Source organism: Sander vitreus, chromosome 18, assembly GCF_031162955.1.
Source record: "Sander vitreus isolate 19-12246 chromosome 18, sanVit1, whole genome shotgun sequence".
In the NCBI taxonomy this organism is placed as follows: Eukaryota; Metazoa; Chordata; class Actinopteri; order Perciformes; family Percidae; genus Sander; species Sander vitreus.
Window position 1 is genome coordinate 5627417 of NC_135872.1, and position 14441 is coordinate 5641857.

The 14441-nt window shown below is 38.3% G+C and overlaps 1 protein-coding gene across 1 annotated transcript; it reads right to left on the reverse strand.

The window, feature by feature from the left end:
• Positions 1-10921: 10921 nt before the first annotated feature.
• Positions 10922-12740, reverse strand: ptrhd1 (peptidyl-tRNA hydrolase domain containing 1). Its single transcript, XM_078275222.1, has 2 exons — positions 12505-12740; positions 10922-11654 (listed from the first exon to the last, which is right to left on the reverse strand). The coding sequence occupies exons 1-2, from the start codon at positions 12712-12714 to the stop codon at positions 11484-11486; spliced, it is 381 nt and encodes a 126-aa protein (XP_078131348.1). The 5' UTR covers positions 12715-12740; the 3' UTR covers positions 10922-11483.
• Positions 12741-14441: the final 1701 nt, after the last annotated feature.

Genomic DNA, 14441 nt, shown 5'->3' on the forward strand with positions numbered 1-14441 from the left:
ATGAACCTTCCCCAGACCCACTCTCAGTTACAACTGAGAAGGGTCTGGTGTCAACCAGGCTAGCCAAATTCAAAAGTAGCCTAAAACTAATGTTTGAATGGCCTTTATAACCAAACTACTGCGGTACTTATGATTTTTATTTCCACGTTTGGAGAAAGTCATGATTATTTTGTCATTCAAGGCTACTTACTTCAAACAATCAATAAACTCCTCTGTGACGTAAGCACTTAGACTTAATGAGGGTTGTTATCTCTCACGCAAAGAAAACCCAATTTAACAAAGTGTAAAATGCCGTTTTATTTGGGTCCAAATAATCTTTGAGAACATGTCTTTGAAATGCAATTATTAAAATCATCTAGATTTCAATGTTAGCCAGCCTACATCGTCTGTTCCTAAAACATAATAAGTTAGTACTGATACCTTCTATGGATTTTTATGGATGACACATCATGCATTCCCTTGGTTGAAGCTGTTGACAATCAATATTTTGTGCTGAGATTCACGTCTTAAACTCAAAAGGTGTTTAAAACAAATACAATTTTTGTCAACTTTAGAATCACCTTTAAAGCAGCACCAGGACAACGACACACTATGACTGTCAATAGAAAGTGAGGTCAATTAAGGTTCTTCTCTAACTGCATGTTCTTGATCTACTTTAGAGTTATTTTTTAACACTATACATGAGGTGTGTATGTGGCTTATTAAAAATGACCAGAGTTTTTTTTTGCCATATGCAAAGAGGTCAAGATATCCTTAAAGTTGTCAGCGTGCAGGACCATAGACTGTAAAAAAATAAAAAAAAAATAGTGGACGTAGCAGCAGTGATGTCGCCTATTGGTTTGTGGACTTGCAAGCCTTGAGTTTGGCAATTCGGCTGTCGCCATCTTGTTTTATTTGGAGAACTGGATGTGACGATGATTTTTGGACGTGAGGGTGAAGCTGGGGAGGATGACGCAGCAAAGCCAGTGTCAGCCACACCCCTAAAGCATCCCCCGCTTTATCATCTGTTCTACTTTGGGACCATCATTTACTAAATGAACATCATGCTGTATCGATGAAGACTCGAAACACGCGATTGAGACCATAAACTTATTAAAAGTAAAGTGGAGTCATTTTCTCATCATCTTCTATACTGGCTGAATTCTTTTTGCAACCAGTGGAGTCGCCCCCTGCTGGAAATCAGAAAGCATGCAGGTTTAAGGCACTTCCGCATTGGCTTCACTTTTCAGACCCGAAGCTCCGTCCATTATCTTTCACAGTCAAGTTGCAGGTAAATCAAAATGAGCTGCAGTGACACCTTGAGGCAGTTCGCACTGTCTTACATAAACAACAGCCTGATGTGTTTCTATGCAGGTGGCGAAGGAGCAAAATGTCCCAGCAAGCACTGCGCACATTATGTATCCAGTTAGAGAAGATGGTGTCGGTCAATTGTAGCAACGTTATGTGGAAAAATCAACAATGAGTCAGGCATGTTTGGAGGCCCTCAACATATGTTTTTTTTTCAGGATGACATGTTGTCATGCATTTAACGGCGGTGTTTCTCAGTTTGCTTACCCGTTTTGTCAACTCGTAAATAAAGATCCTGCCCACGGGGTCCTGCTGTAAGTTGTCACGCTGGGTGATCAATTCCCATGAAAACGGCAGCTTGCGTAAAACAAGCCAGTTAGCAGCTTAACTTACTGCTTGCTCGTTTTATCTACTGTTACTTTGGATTAATAATTTTGCGGTGAGCTGTAGCGACCATGTTGGGTTAGCTTAGAAACCGGGCGAAAAAAAGTTGCGTGTTAGCTGGCTCGCTAGCAATTTAACGTCATCTTATGTTGACAAACAAGCCTGCGTAGTTAAAATCACACACACGACTTGAAGCTCTAGCTAACGCCAGGCTGCTAGCACGGTTAGCTTAGCTGGCTAACCAGCTCGCTAAATCCAAATCTTGTTCCGAAAAGCCCTTTTTCGCTGCGTCCGACTTATATCCCATCGGCAGAGGCAAACCGTAAGTAACTCCGAGAATCACTTGTGGGTGGTATCTGCGTTTCAATGACGGCGCACTCGCGTTTGCAAAGCCAAGTTATCGCTTCGTTCTCTGCTCTCCGCCATTTCCAATCTCAACACAAACAAACAGGGCTGCTCGTGCGCACGGAGCGTCCAGGCGCGTTCACGATGAGGACAGAAGCTTCTTGCAGTGTTGATAGCAAAAAGACCTGACTGTTGATTATTATTTTTATTCAGACGTTTGTATAACATGATGCAGATTACAGTCGCGGAGCCAGATATTGTAAACATTCGGGGCTCAACCCAAACCTTAGGGGAGTCCGGGGTTATGCCCCCCAGGGAGATTTCCGCCCTCCCCCCCGATGTACGCAGCTTTGCACTATTTTTCAAGCCAATTGATGATAGAATGCCTAAACTCTGTATCCATCATTGGGAACAAAAAAGTATGTTAGTTGCCAAGGGAAAAAAAATCATCTTAGAGCCTACAACCTATTCTGTATCAAAGGGCGCTTTAACGCCTAGTTCAGTAGACTTGGTGTGATTCAGGGATGAAGTTGATTGTTGCATTTTTTTTGTTTGGTCCGGTTTGCGTTCACACTGCACCAAACATTGTAAACAAATGTCACACAGGTGGAAACAGTTATTGGACAGAGAATCCGAGTGAAAGTTCTCGACGACACTTATTGCAAATAATGGAGCAACATTTTTTTTTCTGGTTTTGCTTTAGTGTTTCTAATATTTTAGGAGATGCAGACCAGTTTGTTTTTTTGGTCTGCACCAGAGTCTCTGCTCAGGTGTGAAAGCACCCTAATTGTTCTCCAACTCCCTTTATCATTCTGAAACCAGAACACAACTATGTTGAGGCTGACTAATTTTCACTCCTAGTCACCTAATGATTACATGAAAGTTAGGGTAGGAATGTGGCGTGAACAGCATTACTATTCTTGGAACCTACTGTATATTTGTTATACTATGCTGGAGTAGAGTTCACACAATAATTCCCCAACAATGCCAAGTAAATGTGGTCTTACTCTGAATTGAATATTAGATCAACAGAAGAAAATATTGTGTGTGTGTGTGTGTGTGTGTGTGTGTGTGTGTGTGTGTGTGTGTGTGTTGCACTGTGCAGAATCCATACTGTCTGGTAAACAGTGATGCATACTGTCTCCTGCACTGTAGCTACATAATTCATAAGGGTACAGTATGTTTATATCCCTCCTTAGATAGAGAGGAACCTTGTGTTTGGCTTCACCAGACCTGCTTTGAAAACACAAGAGCTGACACTGTCAAGTTCCATGTCGTCTGATTTCTGTTTTTCTGGGAATTTGGGGTTTAAGCAACCTGTGGGGAGTTTCTTCAGTTGAAATCTTGCATGTTTTATAGGCCGATTTTCTTTTATTTTTAGTGTTTTTCCACCAGTAGGTTTAGGGGGCTTTAAAATATCATTTAGATCTTAATGTAGGAAATAAAACAGTAACACTTTATTTCTGCAATTTACAAATAATTGAATGTGTATATTTTTCTTTAATGAACTACATAATCAGGTACTGATGAAAATAAAAACATCGTTCTGAAATAGTTATCTTAGTGATTAAATTATGCAGGTTTGCTGGTTTTCTCTGCTTTATATCAGAGTTATTAAGAAAAAAAATGTTGGGCCTTGGACCCACAATAAGCAATTTCTCCTTGGGAAATTGTGAGTGGTATTTTTATTCACACTATGTTTGACAATGTTAGGGACTAAATGGATAATCAATAAACCATAGGAACAGAAAGAAGTGCTGATGCAAGATGTACATTCGTTTGTAAAGGAGCCATATAAAGGCTATAGGCTACATTCAATATCTTTATTGCATTTAACATGGACAACATGAACACATTCTGATATTGTTTTTATTTGTGTATTGTCTGACAGCTGTAGGTTACCAATGGAGGTTTGTACCGATTATGTAATGCCCCCTTTGAAGCTGCACCAATTAGATTTATTTATTTTTTGCAAATTAGGGACTGAAGCTAAAACTCGCACTATAAAGTTGATATTTGTTAATGTGGTGGCAAGCTATTTCCTGTTAAAACATCCAGGAGATACTGAACAAAATTAGCATTCAATTGCTGTCCCTTGTCCACATGACGAATTTAAATCCAATATTCACTCTTCTTTTAGCTCAGTTTTGGTCTCCATCAACTCCTGAGAAAAATACCTGCTTCTTTAGTTGCTAGATGCTTCACTATGTTAACAAGGTAAGTGCTACGTTTGTCACTGAAAAATCAAGGTTGATGGGAAGGATGCGACTGAAGCAAAATGGTAAAGTTGCGGGCCTTAAAACCAAAACCATGAGCTGAAAAACACTAAAAAGCTCTGAGATGAGAGGAACTACGGAATTGGGTGATAATTCTCTGAGTTGCAAGAGACAACTTCCACATTAAAAAACAACAACACATGGTTTGAGTTCAAATCTGTAAATTTGTTACGTTACTTCCCTTCCAGTTACGCAAGTGATGCAGAACGTGACGTAGTTCCATTTGTTCCGTAAAGTAAAAAAAAAAATGTCGCCGTTTACTGTTGTTTTTACGAAGCCTGGTCTCCTAGAGAAAAAAAACTCTTTACCGAGATGATCTGTAGATGAGGATTTGTTGTTTGTATATACAGTAGTGTGTGTGTGTGTGTGTGTGTGTGTATGTATGTAAATATGTTTGTACAGTATGTGTGTGTATACATATATATATATATATATATGTATATGTATATATACACACTTGTATTCATGTATTTCTCCGAATGATTTGTATATGCGACCGGAAGACATTTGCTAAATACATTTGTGGTGTCAGCGAGCTCTGTCCTGGACTGTCCTCTGGACTTCATAGAGGAGGTGGGGGAGAGAAGGATGTTAGCTAAGCTGACATCCATCATGGACAACACCTCTCACCCCCTACATGACACTGTGGGGTCCCTGAGCAGCTCCTTCAGCAGCAGACTGATACACCCACAGTGTAAGAAGGAGAGGTACCGCAGGTCCTTCATCCCGGCCGCTGTCAGACTCTACAACACCTGCCCCACCAGATAATGTTGTAGTTTTCTGTTCCTGTTTCAATTACCCACCACTCACCATGACTCTATGTATATCTTTATTGTTATTATCTGTATTTATATTTTTCCATTCCACATGCCACTTTACATTCAGTCAGTACTTTTTGCACATTGTCTGTTGTTTTGCCTGTTGTTTGTTTGTTGGTTTGTTTTTATTGTGGAAAAACTGCTGCTGTAACAAGTGAATTTCCCCATTGTGGGATGAATAAAGTATTATCTAATCTAATCTAATCCCATGTGGGATGGGCCAAATGTTTGGCATGACAGAAATAAAATTAAACTAACTAACTAACTAACCTACAGTAAGGTGAAAGTCCTGTGGTTTTACGCAAAATATGGCTCTCTTATAGCCTACTCCGTCACATTCCTGCTTTGCTCCTGTCATAATTACTACGTGATGGGAATAACGGCGTTATAAATAACGGCGTTACGTTTTTTCAGTAACGAGTGATCTAATTGATTAGGCTACTCTTCCCATCTTAATAACGCCATTACCGTTACTGCCAAAAACTGCAGCGCGTTACTATATTTGAAGCTGTTTTTTTCATTAGACCAACTAGATCTCTGAGTCTGAGCCGAGAGGCAAAGACTTTTTTTTTTTTTTTTTTACTGTTCTTCCTTGGTTAGTGGGCAGTGCACGACGCAAGCGCATACATGCTGACGATTGGCTGAGGTTGAGTAAAATGTCATGTTAAGCCAATCAGAGGCAGAGTTGGGCGGATGTTCGAAAGCACGCATAGTCGGACACACAAGAACAACACAAGCGAGTCAGTCAACGAGAGAGAGAGAGAGAGAGAGAGAGAGAGAGAGACAGGTATGGCGTTATGAAATCAAGGAGAGGGTTCACTTTTCCTGCTACAGATTTTCCACCGTGGTCAGAAAGAACAGGGGAGACACTTTGTTTCTCTCACTATATGACTCTAGAGTCGCTACTCACTCGAAAGCTAATTGCCGTCACTCTCTCACTTCTCCCTCGCTCTATCACCTACTCCCCCACACACACACACACACACACACACACACACACACACACACACACACACACACACACACACACACATGCCGGCTCGACGCACACACCAGCGCACAAGTATAAACATCAGGCCACTTACGTTATTTGCACTACAAGAAGTGTATATATTTGTTATTTATTTTTGGTATAGTGCTTAACAAGCATCATTTCATTTTGCCCAGTTGTGGCCTGTTGAGGTGTTGTGTTATTTGTATCGATCCACTATATAAACATAATATCTACATACATGGCATTTGATTGGAGGCTAGTCTCACTTTGTCCCACAGCAACATTAAAATAGTTTAGATTTGTGTACATTGTTTCTGTTAATAATGTATTGTATTAAGGTTCATTAAGGTTTCATTATAATATTCAGATTTATCATAAATAATTGATCATGCAAGTTCATTAAAGAGGGGTGGAGGTGGGGTCACATTTGAGCATTTAAAAATGTACTTGAAAGTAACGCAATAGTTACTTTCTGAAGTAACTAGTTACTTTCATAATTTGTAACTGAATAATTTAGTTACTTTTTGGAAGAAGTAACTAGTAACTGTAACTAATTACTTTTTAAAAGTAACTTGCCCAACACTGACTATGGCCTACTATGCAGCTGTTTTAAAGGTAAAAATGTAGTAGCCAGTTTGTATATCTCCTCTATATGTATATGCTGTTGCAATACAAAAATGTCTTAAATATCGTCAGTCTACTGCAGGGAGCTTCTCATGTACATTGCATTCTGAGCATTGTGGTGAAATCACATTTGAGAAGGAGAGTTGCATGAGTATGGCGGTATTCTCGGGAAATACTCTAAGAAGTAATTACATTGGGTATAATACGTTAATTGGTCAATTGCATTCCTTTAGAGCTTACTTCAAAGTTCAAGGTTATGACTCATGATGAAAAGCAGACATTTGGATCTATGGGAATTCTGATTTATTATTGTTTGTTTGGAATTTATTTCCTGTTTCAAATGTAACAATTGTTGGAAAGCACCTAATTAAAGCATGCTTGAGAAGGGTGGTGTTGAAGTTGAAGATGAGTCACACATTGCATGCAGACTAACTTTAGATAATTGCCCAATTACCTCCCAATACATTTGCTGCCATTGTGATCTGAGTTGGCTTGATTCCCAGATATTGTTATACATGTCACAGTTGAGAGAAAGTCAAGGAAAGAAAATATACCCAATAAAAAATATTCTCAGGGAAACAAAAACTCCTTGGAAGAAGTGAAATTAGCTATAAGGGCAGTGATAGTATGAATAAATACTGCTGCCAATTCTAATTCAGTTCTACTGCACCCTACCAGAAAATGTCTGCTGAAAAGCATGAACCACATTTGTTATTTATACAGGTATTTATATGAAATGTGAAGCTATTTGAAAAACAGAGCAGCAGAGGAGAAATGGGTTCTTTTTGAGGTTCATCTGTGTTCATTACCTTTCCTTTTTGTTTGTAGACATTTTAACTGCTGGCTCCAGTTTAGAGCTAAAACAATTAGTTGACAGAAAATTAATCAGCAACTATTTTTGATAAATGATCAATTGTCATTTTACAAGCAAAAATGACTAGCTTCTCAATAGTAATAATTTTCACAGCAGACATTTTGGCTGGTCATACTGTGGTATGAAAAGCACAGGTGTAATTGATGACATTAAAAACAACTGCATTCCATTCAGGGGAGTTAGTTCTAGTGCAGGTGTTGTGCATGCTGGCTCACCGCGATTGCTTACTGGGAATGAAGGCACCGTTAACGAAATTATTCCGCATTTCCACTGCATGGCACAGCACAGCTCTACTCAACTCAACTCGACTCGCTCATTTTTGGTTTTCCATTAGCAACAGCTGTGATGTGTACCTGGTACTTGCTGGTCAGAGAGAACAGTCACTGCACAAATCTGCCATTTTTAAATAGCCAAGCTGGTCAATAAAGATACAATTTCTTAAGAACCATTTTTGAAGAGGACACAAATAATACAGCCAAAATTGTACTTGTATAGGATATGTATAGTTGTGGAACTCCAGTAAGTAGGCTGGCAAGGCTATTTTATTCACTTAAAACATCGAAAGAAGTGATTCTTTTCTCTAATACAGATGACGCTGAACTGAGAACTGAGCCCCTTAGCAGGCAAGCTAGTGATGGGCTAAGAATCCCGCCTATATTGAGAGGATACTATCTGCAGTGGAAAATGACATAGACGAAAGCACCTGGTACCAAAAGTGAGTCAAGTCGGGCAGAACCATGCAGTGGAAATGAAGTTAAAGGACAATTCCGGCGCAAAATGAACCTAGGGGTTAATAACATATGTATACCGAGTCGAACGTTCTCTGGGACATGTTTTCATGCTAATCGAATAACCGGTGGTTAGCTGTGAACGCTAGCTTTCGGGGCACATGGTAAATCGCTATTTTATAGCTACTGTCTTTATAAACTATCTTTTTAATAAACTGTCTGTACGCTTACGAAGTTCTCAATGCTTCGGTTTACATGTAGGGACCCTCATTATGCTAGCGTTGAAGTGTGGTGCTATTTTGAGCCTTGATAGTGGTATAAAATAGCGATTTACCATGTGCCCCGAAAGCTAGCGTTAGCAGCTAATCATCGGTTCGCGGTAGCTTGTTTAAAGCTAGAGACGCATTCGATTAGCATGATAACATATCCCAGAGAACGTTCGACTCGGTACACATATGTTATTAAGACCCTAGGTTCATTTAATTGTCCTTTAATTAGAAATGAGTTTCACTCGTTTTTTCCTTCTATGACGAGTCAAAATGTCTGTTGTGAAAAAGCTCTATAGTTTGGCTTTCCTGCATTTGTTTTCTGTTGTCTTATGTGATAGTTAAATTAATATATTTGTGTTGGACAGTCGGTCGGACAAAACAAGCACTTTGAAGACATTACATTGGGCTTTAAGAAATTGCAATCTTCATTTTTCACTATTTTCTTATGTTATGTTACACTTCTGTGTAAGATAATAAAGATAATAACGTTATAATCCTTGCGTCAGTAGTATCCACTAAGATGCTGCTGATTAAATGCTGTTATTATCTGTCGATGTCAGTTGCTGTACTGTACGGGTCAATAAAACCAAAGTATAGCACATATAGTACGGTATTAATAGTGTATATTAGTACATACTGTATTTACAAGGTATATAGCATCACATTAACACAAGATAAGTAAACACATATAAAGTATATACTGTCTTATATTTCCCTAATGTGTCTCTCATTTTGCAGTTCATTTTGAAGAGGACTTTGTGTTTTAATTCTATATTTTAGCCTTTTACAAAAAAAATGCAGACAACAACAATACCACGAACTGCTGGATTAAATGGAGAGAGCAGATGAGCAGTTCTGGGAACTCATCAGCTGCTGTATTTAATAAACTGGATGAGGACACAATTATCTGCTGGGCCTTGGCGGCCAAGTGGTGGCTGTCTTTCATTTTAGTCATTAATATACATTTTGTGCTTTGATTTATACTGAATTGTTTTTTTTGTTTTTTTTTTAAACAAACACTAACCAAAGCAACATGGGAAGACACTTAGGTAACTGTTGCGTTAACTGTTTCTTAGCACACCGCCAGGTCAGACCGGCCCCAGAGAAAATGAGCTGTATCATGTTGGAGAGGTTAAGAATACTGAGTCAGTTTATTCTGTTATAATAAATACATGTGTTTGGCAGAGTAGTGTTTATTTTTTTTACAAAGAAAATTGCAGCTCAACCACCAACTTAATGCCAGAAACATTCATTCATCCACTTTCACAACATTTGTGCTTCTTTATATAAACGCTGACTGCTGTTTCCAGACCAGCTGAAAAACGAATTCATTACCAGAGACACAGAAATTAAAGTTTTTTTCTGTCAAGAAATGCCTTCATGTGAATTGCGACCAAGGACCTTATAACGTCAGAAGCCCAAAGGCAATTGTTTCGGTTTCCAAACACATAAAATAATTAGAGTTACAAGATGAAGCAACTCTTTGAAGCCAAACAAAAACTTTTTATTTTCTGGTGGGATTTCCCTTTTCACTGTGAAGAGAAGAATTACTTTACAGAATTGACGAAGAAAGGGGGTAGTACTTCTGTTGTTCATGCATAGATGATTGGAAAAATGTGGCCTGAACGTTACTTGAAACACTTTCCTCTCATAGTACACCAGTCACGGTTTCATGTACATGTGAGAACGCAAGTCCTCTCTACTAATAATCAATGACTAAATGCAGCGGCTGTCAAATGGTAATAATAGTTTTTAACATATAATGATCACGTCAAAAAACTTGAGATACCATTTCACAGGTAGAACAATTTAGTACCGATTGTATTCTAGAGTAACGTTAGGAGTTTATGACCTGTAAAACAAACTTAATACTAAAGTTTGTAGTATAATGCAACCTCTACACGGTGTATAAACATGAAGTAGTTTAATAGTTTGATACTCTGACCTTATGATTAATGCAGTTCCTTTGCACAACAAACACTGATGGTATGACAGGATTGTCTGTTGCATAAGTGTGCTGAGAATCTAAGCTGATCAAGTACTTTTTTTTTTGGGGGGGGGGGGGGGTTCTTTCTAAAAAAATGACCTGAATAATGTAACCTGTGTTAAGACTTTTGCAAACAGTGTTTAGAGGCCTTGCAGTGACGGTTCATACTGTAGAAAAATAGCTAGAGATTTTGCACAACTTGATTTGATGCAAAGGAAATGAGAAAGTGTAAATGTGCATGAAAACATTGACTCGTGTGAGTCATGCCACAGCAAAACAAGACAAAGCAGATCTTTTTCCATCCTGAAATTGAGGATTGGCAATGTGATAGCATGCATTCTTAAGACAGTTTATTAAACAAGGATGATTTATTTACTGAATGTGTTTACAACAGATTAAATTAAACTGCTCGAGAAAGGCAATTGCTTTCATGTGGCTACAAGTCAAAGCCATCCATACCACATGGTCCATTTTTTATTTTTTTACATTGCTGAAATGGATTTTACTTTGTTGTGGCAAAATCAATTGCCTGGGGTGCCTCGTTAGCTCACCATGTACAGAGCCTCAGTCATTGTCGCAGCAGCTGCGGGTTCAGTTCCGACCTGTGGCCCTTTGCTGCATGTCCCCCCCCCTTACTTAAACTGTCCTATTGATAAAGAAAATACGCCAAAAAAAAGAATGAATTGCCTTGTTTTGTATCAAGCTATTTTTTCAACCAACTGAACAAATTAATCCAGAAAAGAACTTCATATTTTCCAACTTTAATCTAGGACATTATTACAGGTGTTTGGATGCACTGGGGTGAAGAGTACAACTTTCAGATGTTCTCCTTTTATGGATGAAATTAGATACTGACGTGCACTGTAGTGCATAGGTGGACAATGTCTTTCAAGGCAGTCATTTGAAGAGTTTGAACTTGCGCATCAGCGGCTGGACAGTCTCTTTTGGACATGGCTTCAGAGCCAAGCAGGTGGGGATGTTCTCCGGTTGTTCGATCCAAAGCTTGTGGGCCACACCAGCCTGTGTCAGGGTCTCCGATAGACCGGAGAGGGCGGCCTCGTCTGGAGCCTGGAGAAAAACAAATAGAGACACAGTAATACAGCGCTATCAAAGAAATTAACAAGACTGAGCCATGTCACATTTTCGGTGCTCCATGTGAGGAAATATTTGTTGTCCTGTCCAAATCACATGCAGTGTTTGCCATTAAAACCTCTGAATGAAATAGTAAATCTAAACATTTTCTTTGCATCATAGTGAAATTTAGCTGGGCCTGTGTGCTACTTGGCTGAAATCTAAGGAGGGAGTTTCATCAGGTGTATTTATAATACATTACATTTTTATTTTAAATAGAATTATACAAATCCTTGAGAACAACAAGACAAGACAGATCAACATTATCAGTTATTTTTAGTTGCCCTAACATCAAAGTCTCAAAGACTGATGACAGCTGAAATCTTGTACGGAGAAAAAACATACAAGAACATACCATACTCCATTAGAAATTCTATCATTTCATAATTTCTTTGCTCATCACCACAAATATATACCTAGAAAAACATGAAATACCTTATTACACTCTCAGGGAGTTAATTTTAAATTCGGCACTCATCTTACACATCAGACAAAATCTTTTACTAGCAAAAAAATTAAAATCGCTTCACCTCTGGTTCTCAAACTTTTCGCATGTGTTTTAAATAGCTAGCGCTAAATTAGCTAGCTAGACCCATAGTGAAGGAGGGTAGCTCATACAAACCGGTTAAATATGACACTTTACAGAAATTTTGTGTCGCCGAATAATACACCTAACCAGAACAGATTTAATGTGTTGTTAGGTATATTGTGAAAAACGATATAAGCGCTGTAATAACTAAAAGTGACAAATATTTGATTGGAGTTTGGCGTGACGTGTCGAGCTTACCCCTAGCACCACTTTATGCATGGAGTCCAGCTCTGCGAGGTACTGCTGTGTATCCGAGTCCCCGTAGTGAAGGTGAATGGCGGCAGTAGCGGCATGACAGGCCTGAGTTATAACGGCTCCCAGAGGCCAGGACAGCTTGTGAACCAGATCCGACCGGACAACAACGTACTGGACCAACCGGCTAGGAGACCCGGCTCCCGTAGCCGCCATCTTTATTTTTCTGCCTGTAACCTTACAGGAACCAATACAGGGGTTGTTTATTTTCCGGTTCATCAGATGTGTAGTTTATTATTAAACGATATTACAACGTCACTGCACTCTACCGGTTACTTTTAAAACTGCATGGTAAAACATACGGTCTGCTTGCGGTACCAGCAAAGAAACACTTTGAAACACAATGAGGACATGAACATTTTTTGAAATGTCTTCAAACAGCTGGGGAAAGTTGTCATTGTACCTTCTTCTTCTTCTTCTTCTTCTTCTTCTTCTTCTTCTTCTTCTTCTTCTTCTTCTTCTTCTCTCCTCCTCCTCCTCCTCGTCTGGTTCTCCTTCTTCATCATCTTCTTCTATCTAGTTGAAGTAGTTGGCTATTTCTCATTCTGACAACACTGATGCATAAAAGATCCAATAAAACAATAATGCAATCATAAGATTCCCTATGCACCTTATACATAATGTTCCTTCACCGTCTTACCTTGTATATGATATATTTTGAGCCGTCTTGAATGAAACCATTCAATCTGGGTTTAAAACACTGTATTTTCAAATCCATGTGTGGTATGATATTACACTAGCACTGCAGAATAGCCTAGATATTAACATAATAAAAAAAATAACTAGCTCATTTTATGTCAAACCTGTAGTAAAAACAGTGACTGATGACCCAGTGGAAATATATATTAGGACATCTGGGAGAAACCCTTTCACTGCAATCACCCTGGAAAACGATTTGCTCATTAAAATCATTTGGAAAATGTTTTTTTTTTTTGTGGTGTACTCTCTGTGTTGTAGTTTTATATTCTATTGACAGTAGTTAGAACTATTTTTAAAATACCCCAGGCTGAAGAGGTATGGAAGATTACTAATGACAAAACTATTGAGCGGGCAAAAGAGAAATCCAAGCTTTTATTAATCTGCAAATTAAGATTTGAGAACAGTAAGGGACAGATTCAAAAAAGTAAAAGAATGCAAAGACCAAAAAGTACAGGATTCATTTACTCATCGTCTTTAAAACAGCAATCTGTTTTGTAAGTTTGTCTCCCATGCTGAGTGCAAAGGACAACTCTTTGTGAGTTTTTAACCAGAAAATGAAATTTCAACAGTTGAAGTAATCTATCTAATGTCAGTCTCTTCTCTGTTTTATCTTTATCTTGCTTTTTTTTTTTATTCGTCTAAAATACTGTCTGATGAAGTCTGTTGGTCAGCACTCTCCTACATTCTCAAGTTCTGAGAAAATAGGGACAAACAAGAACTGAAACTGGCCTTGAAACTAGCAATGAACTTAGTAAACTTGTTCTGCATCAAATTAGCCGTTAAAACTCAATTTGTTTTTGCTCAATATTCAAGTTCATTTGTCATATGTGAAGCAGTCGTTGGCATTTAAATTCTTAATTGTCAGTCTCCCTCAAATAATGCTCAAACAAATATGTATAAAAGGAAAAAAAAAACATCAGTTAAATCTTATTAGAATCAAAGGCAATAAAGACAAAATAGTGCAGGCAGCAGTTATCATATTGTAATAAAATGTAATATAAAATATAATACTGTGGTAGACAGGTGAATAGTAATAGTAAAATGTATAAACTGTAACATACAGTAGTGTATGTATATTTATAATGAATATATAATGAACTTCCATAATCGGACATCAACTTAAATGTAAACCACCGATTCACTCAAATAAATGACAAACAAACACAAGTAAATGTCACAATAAT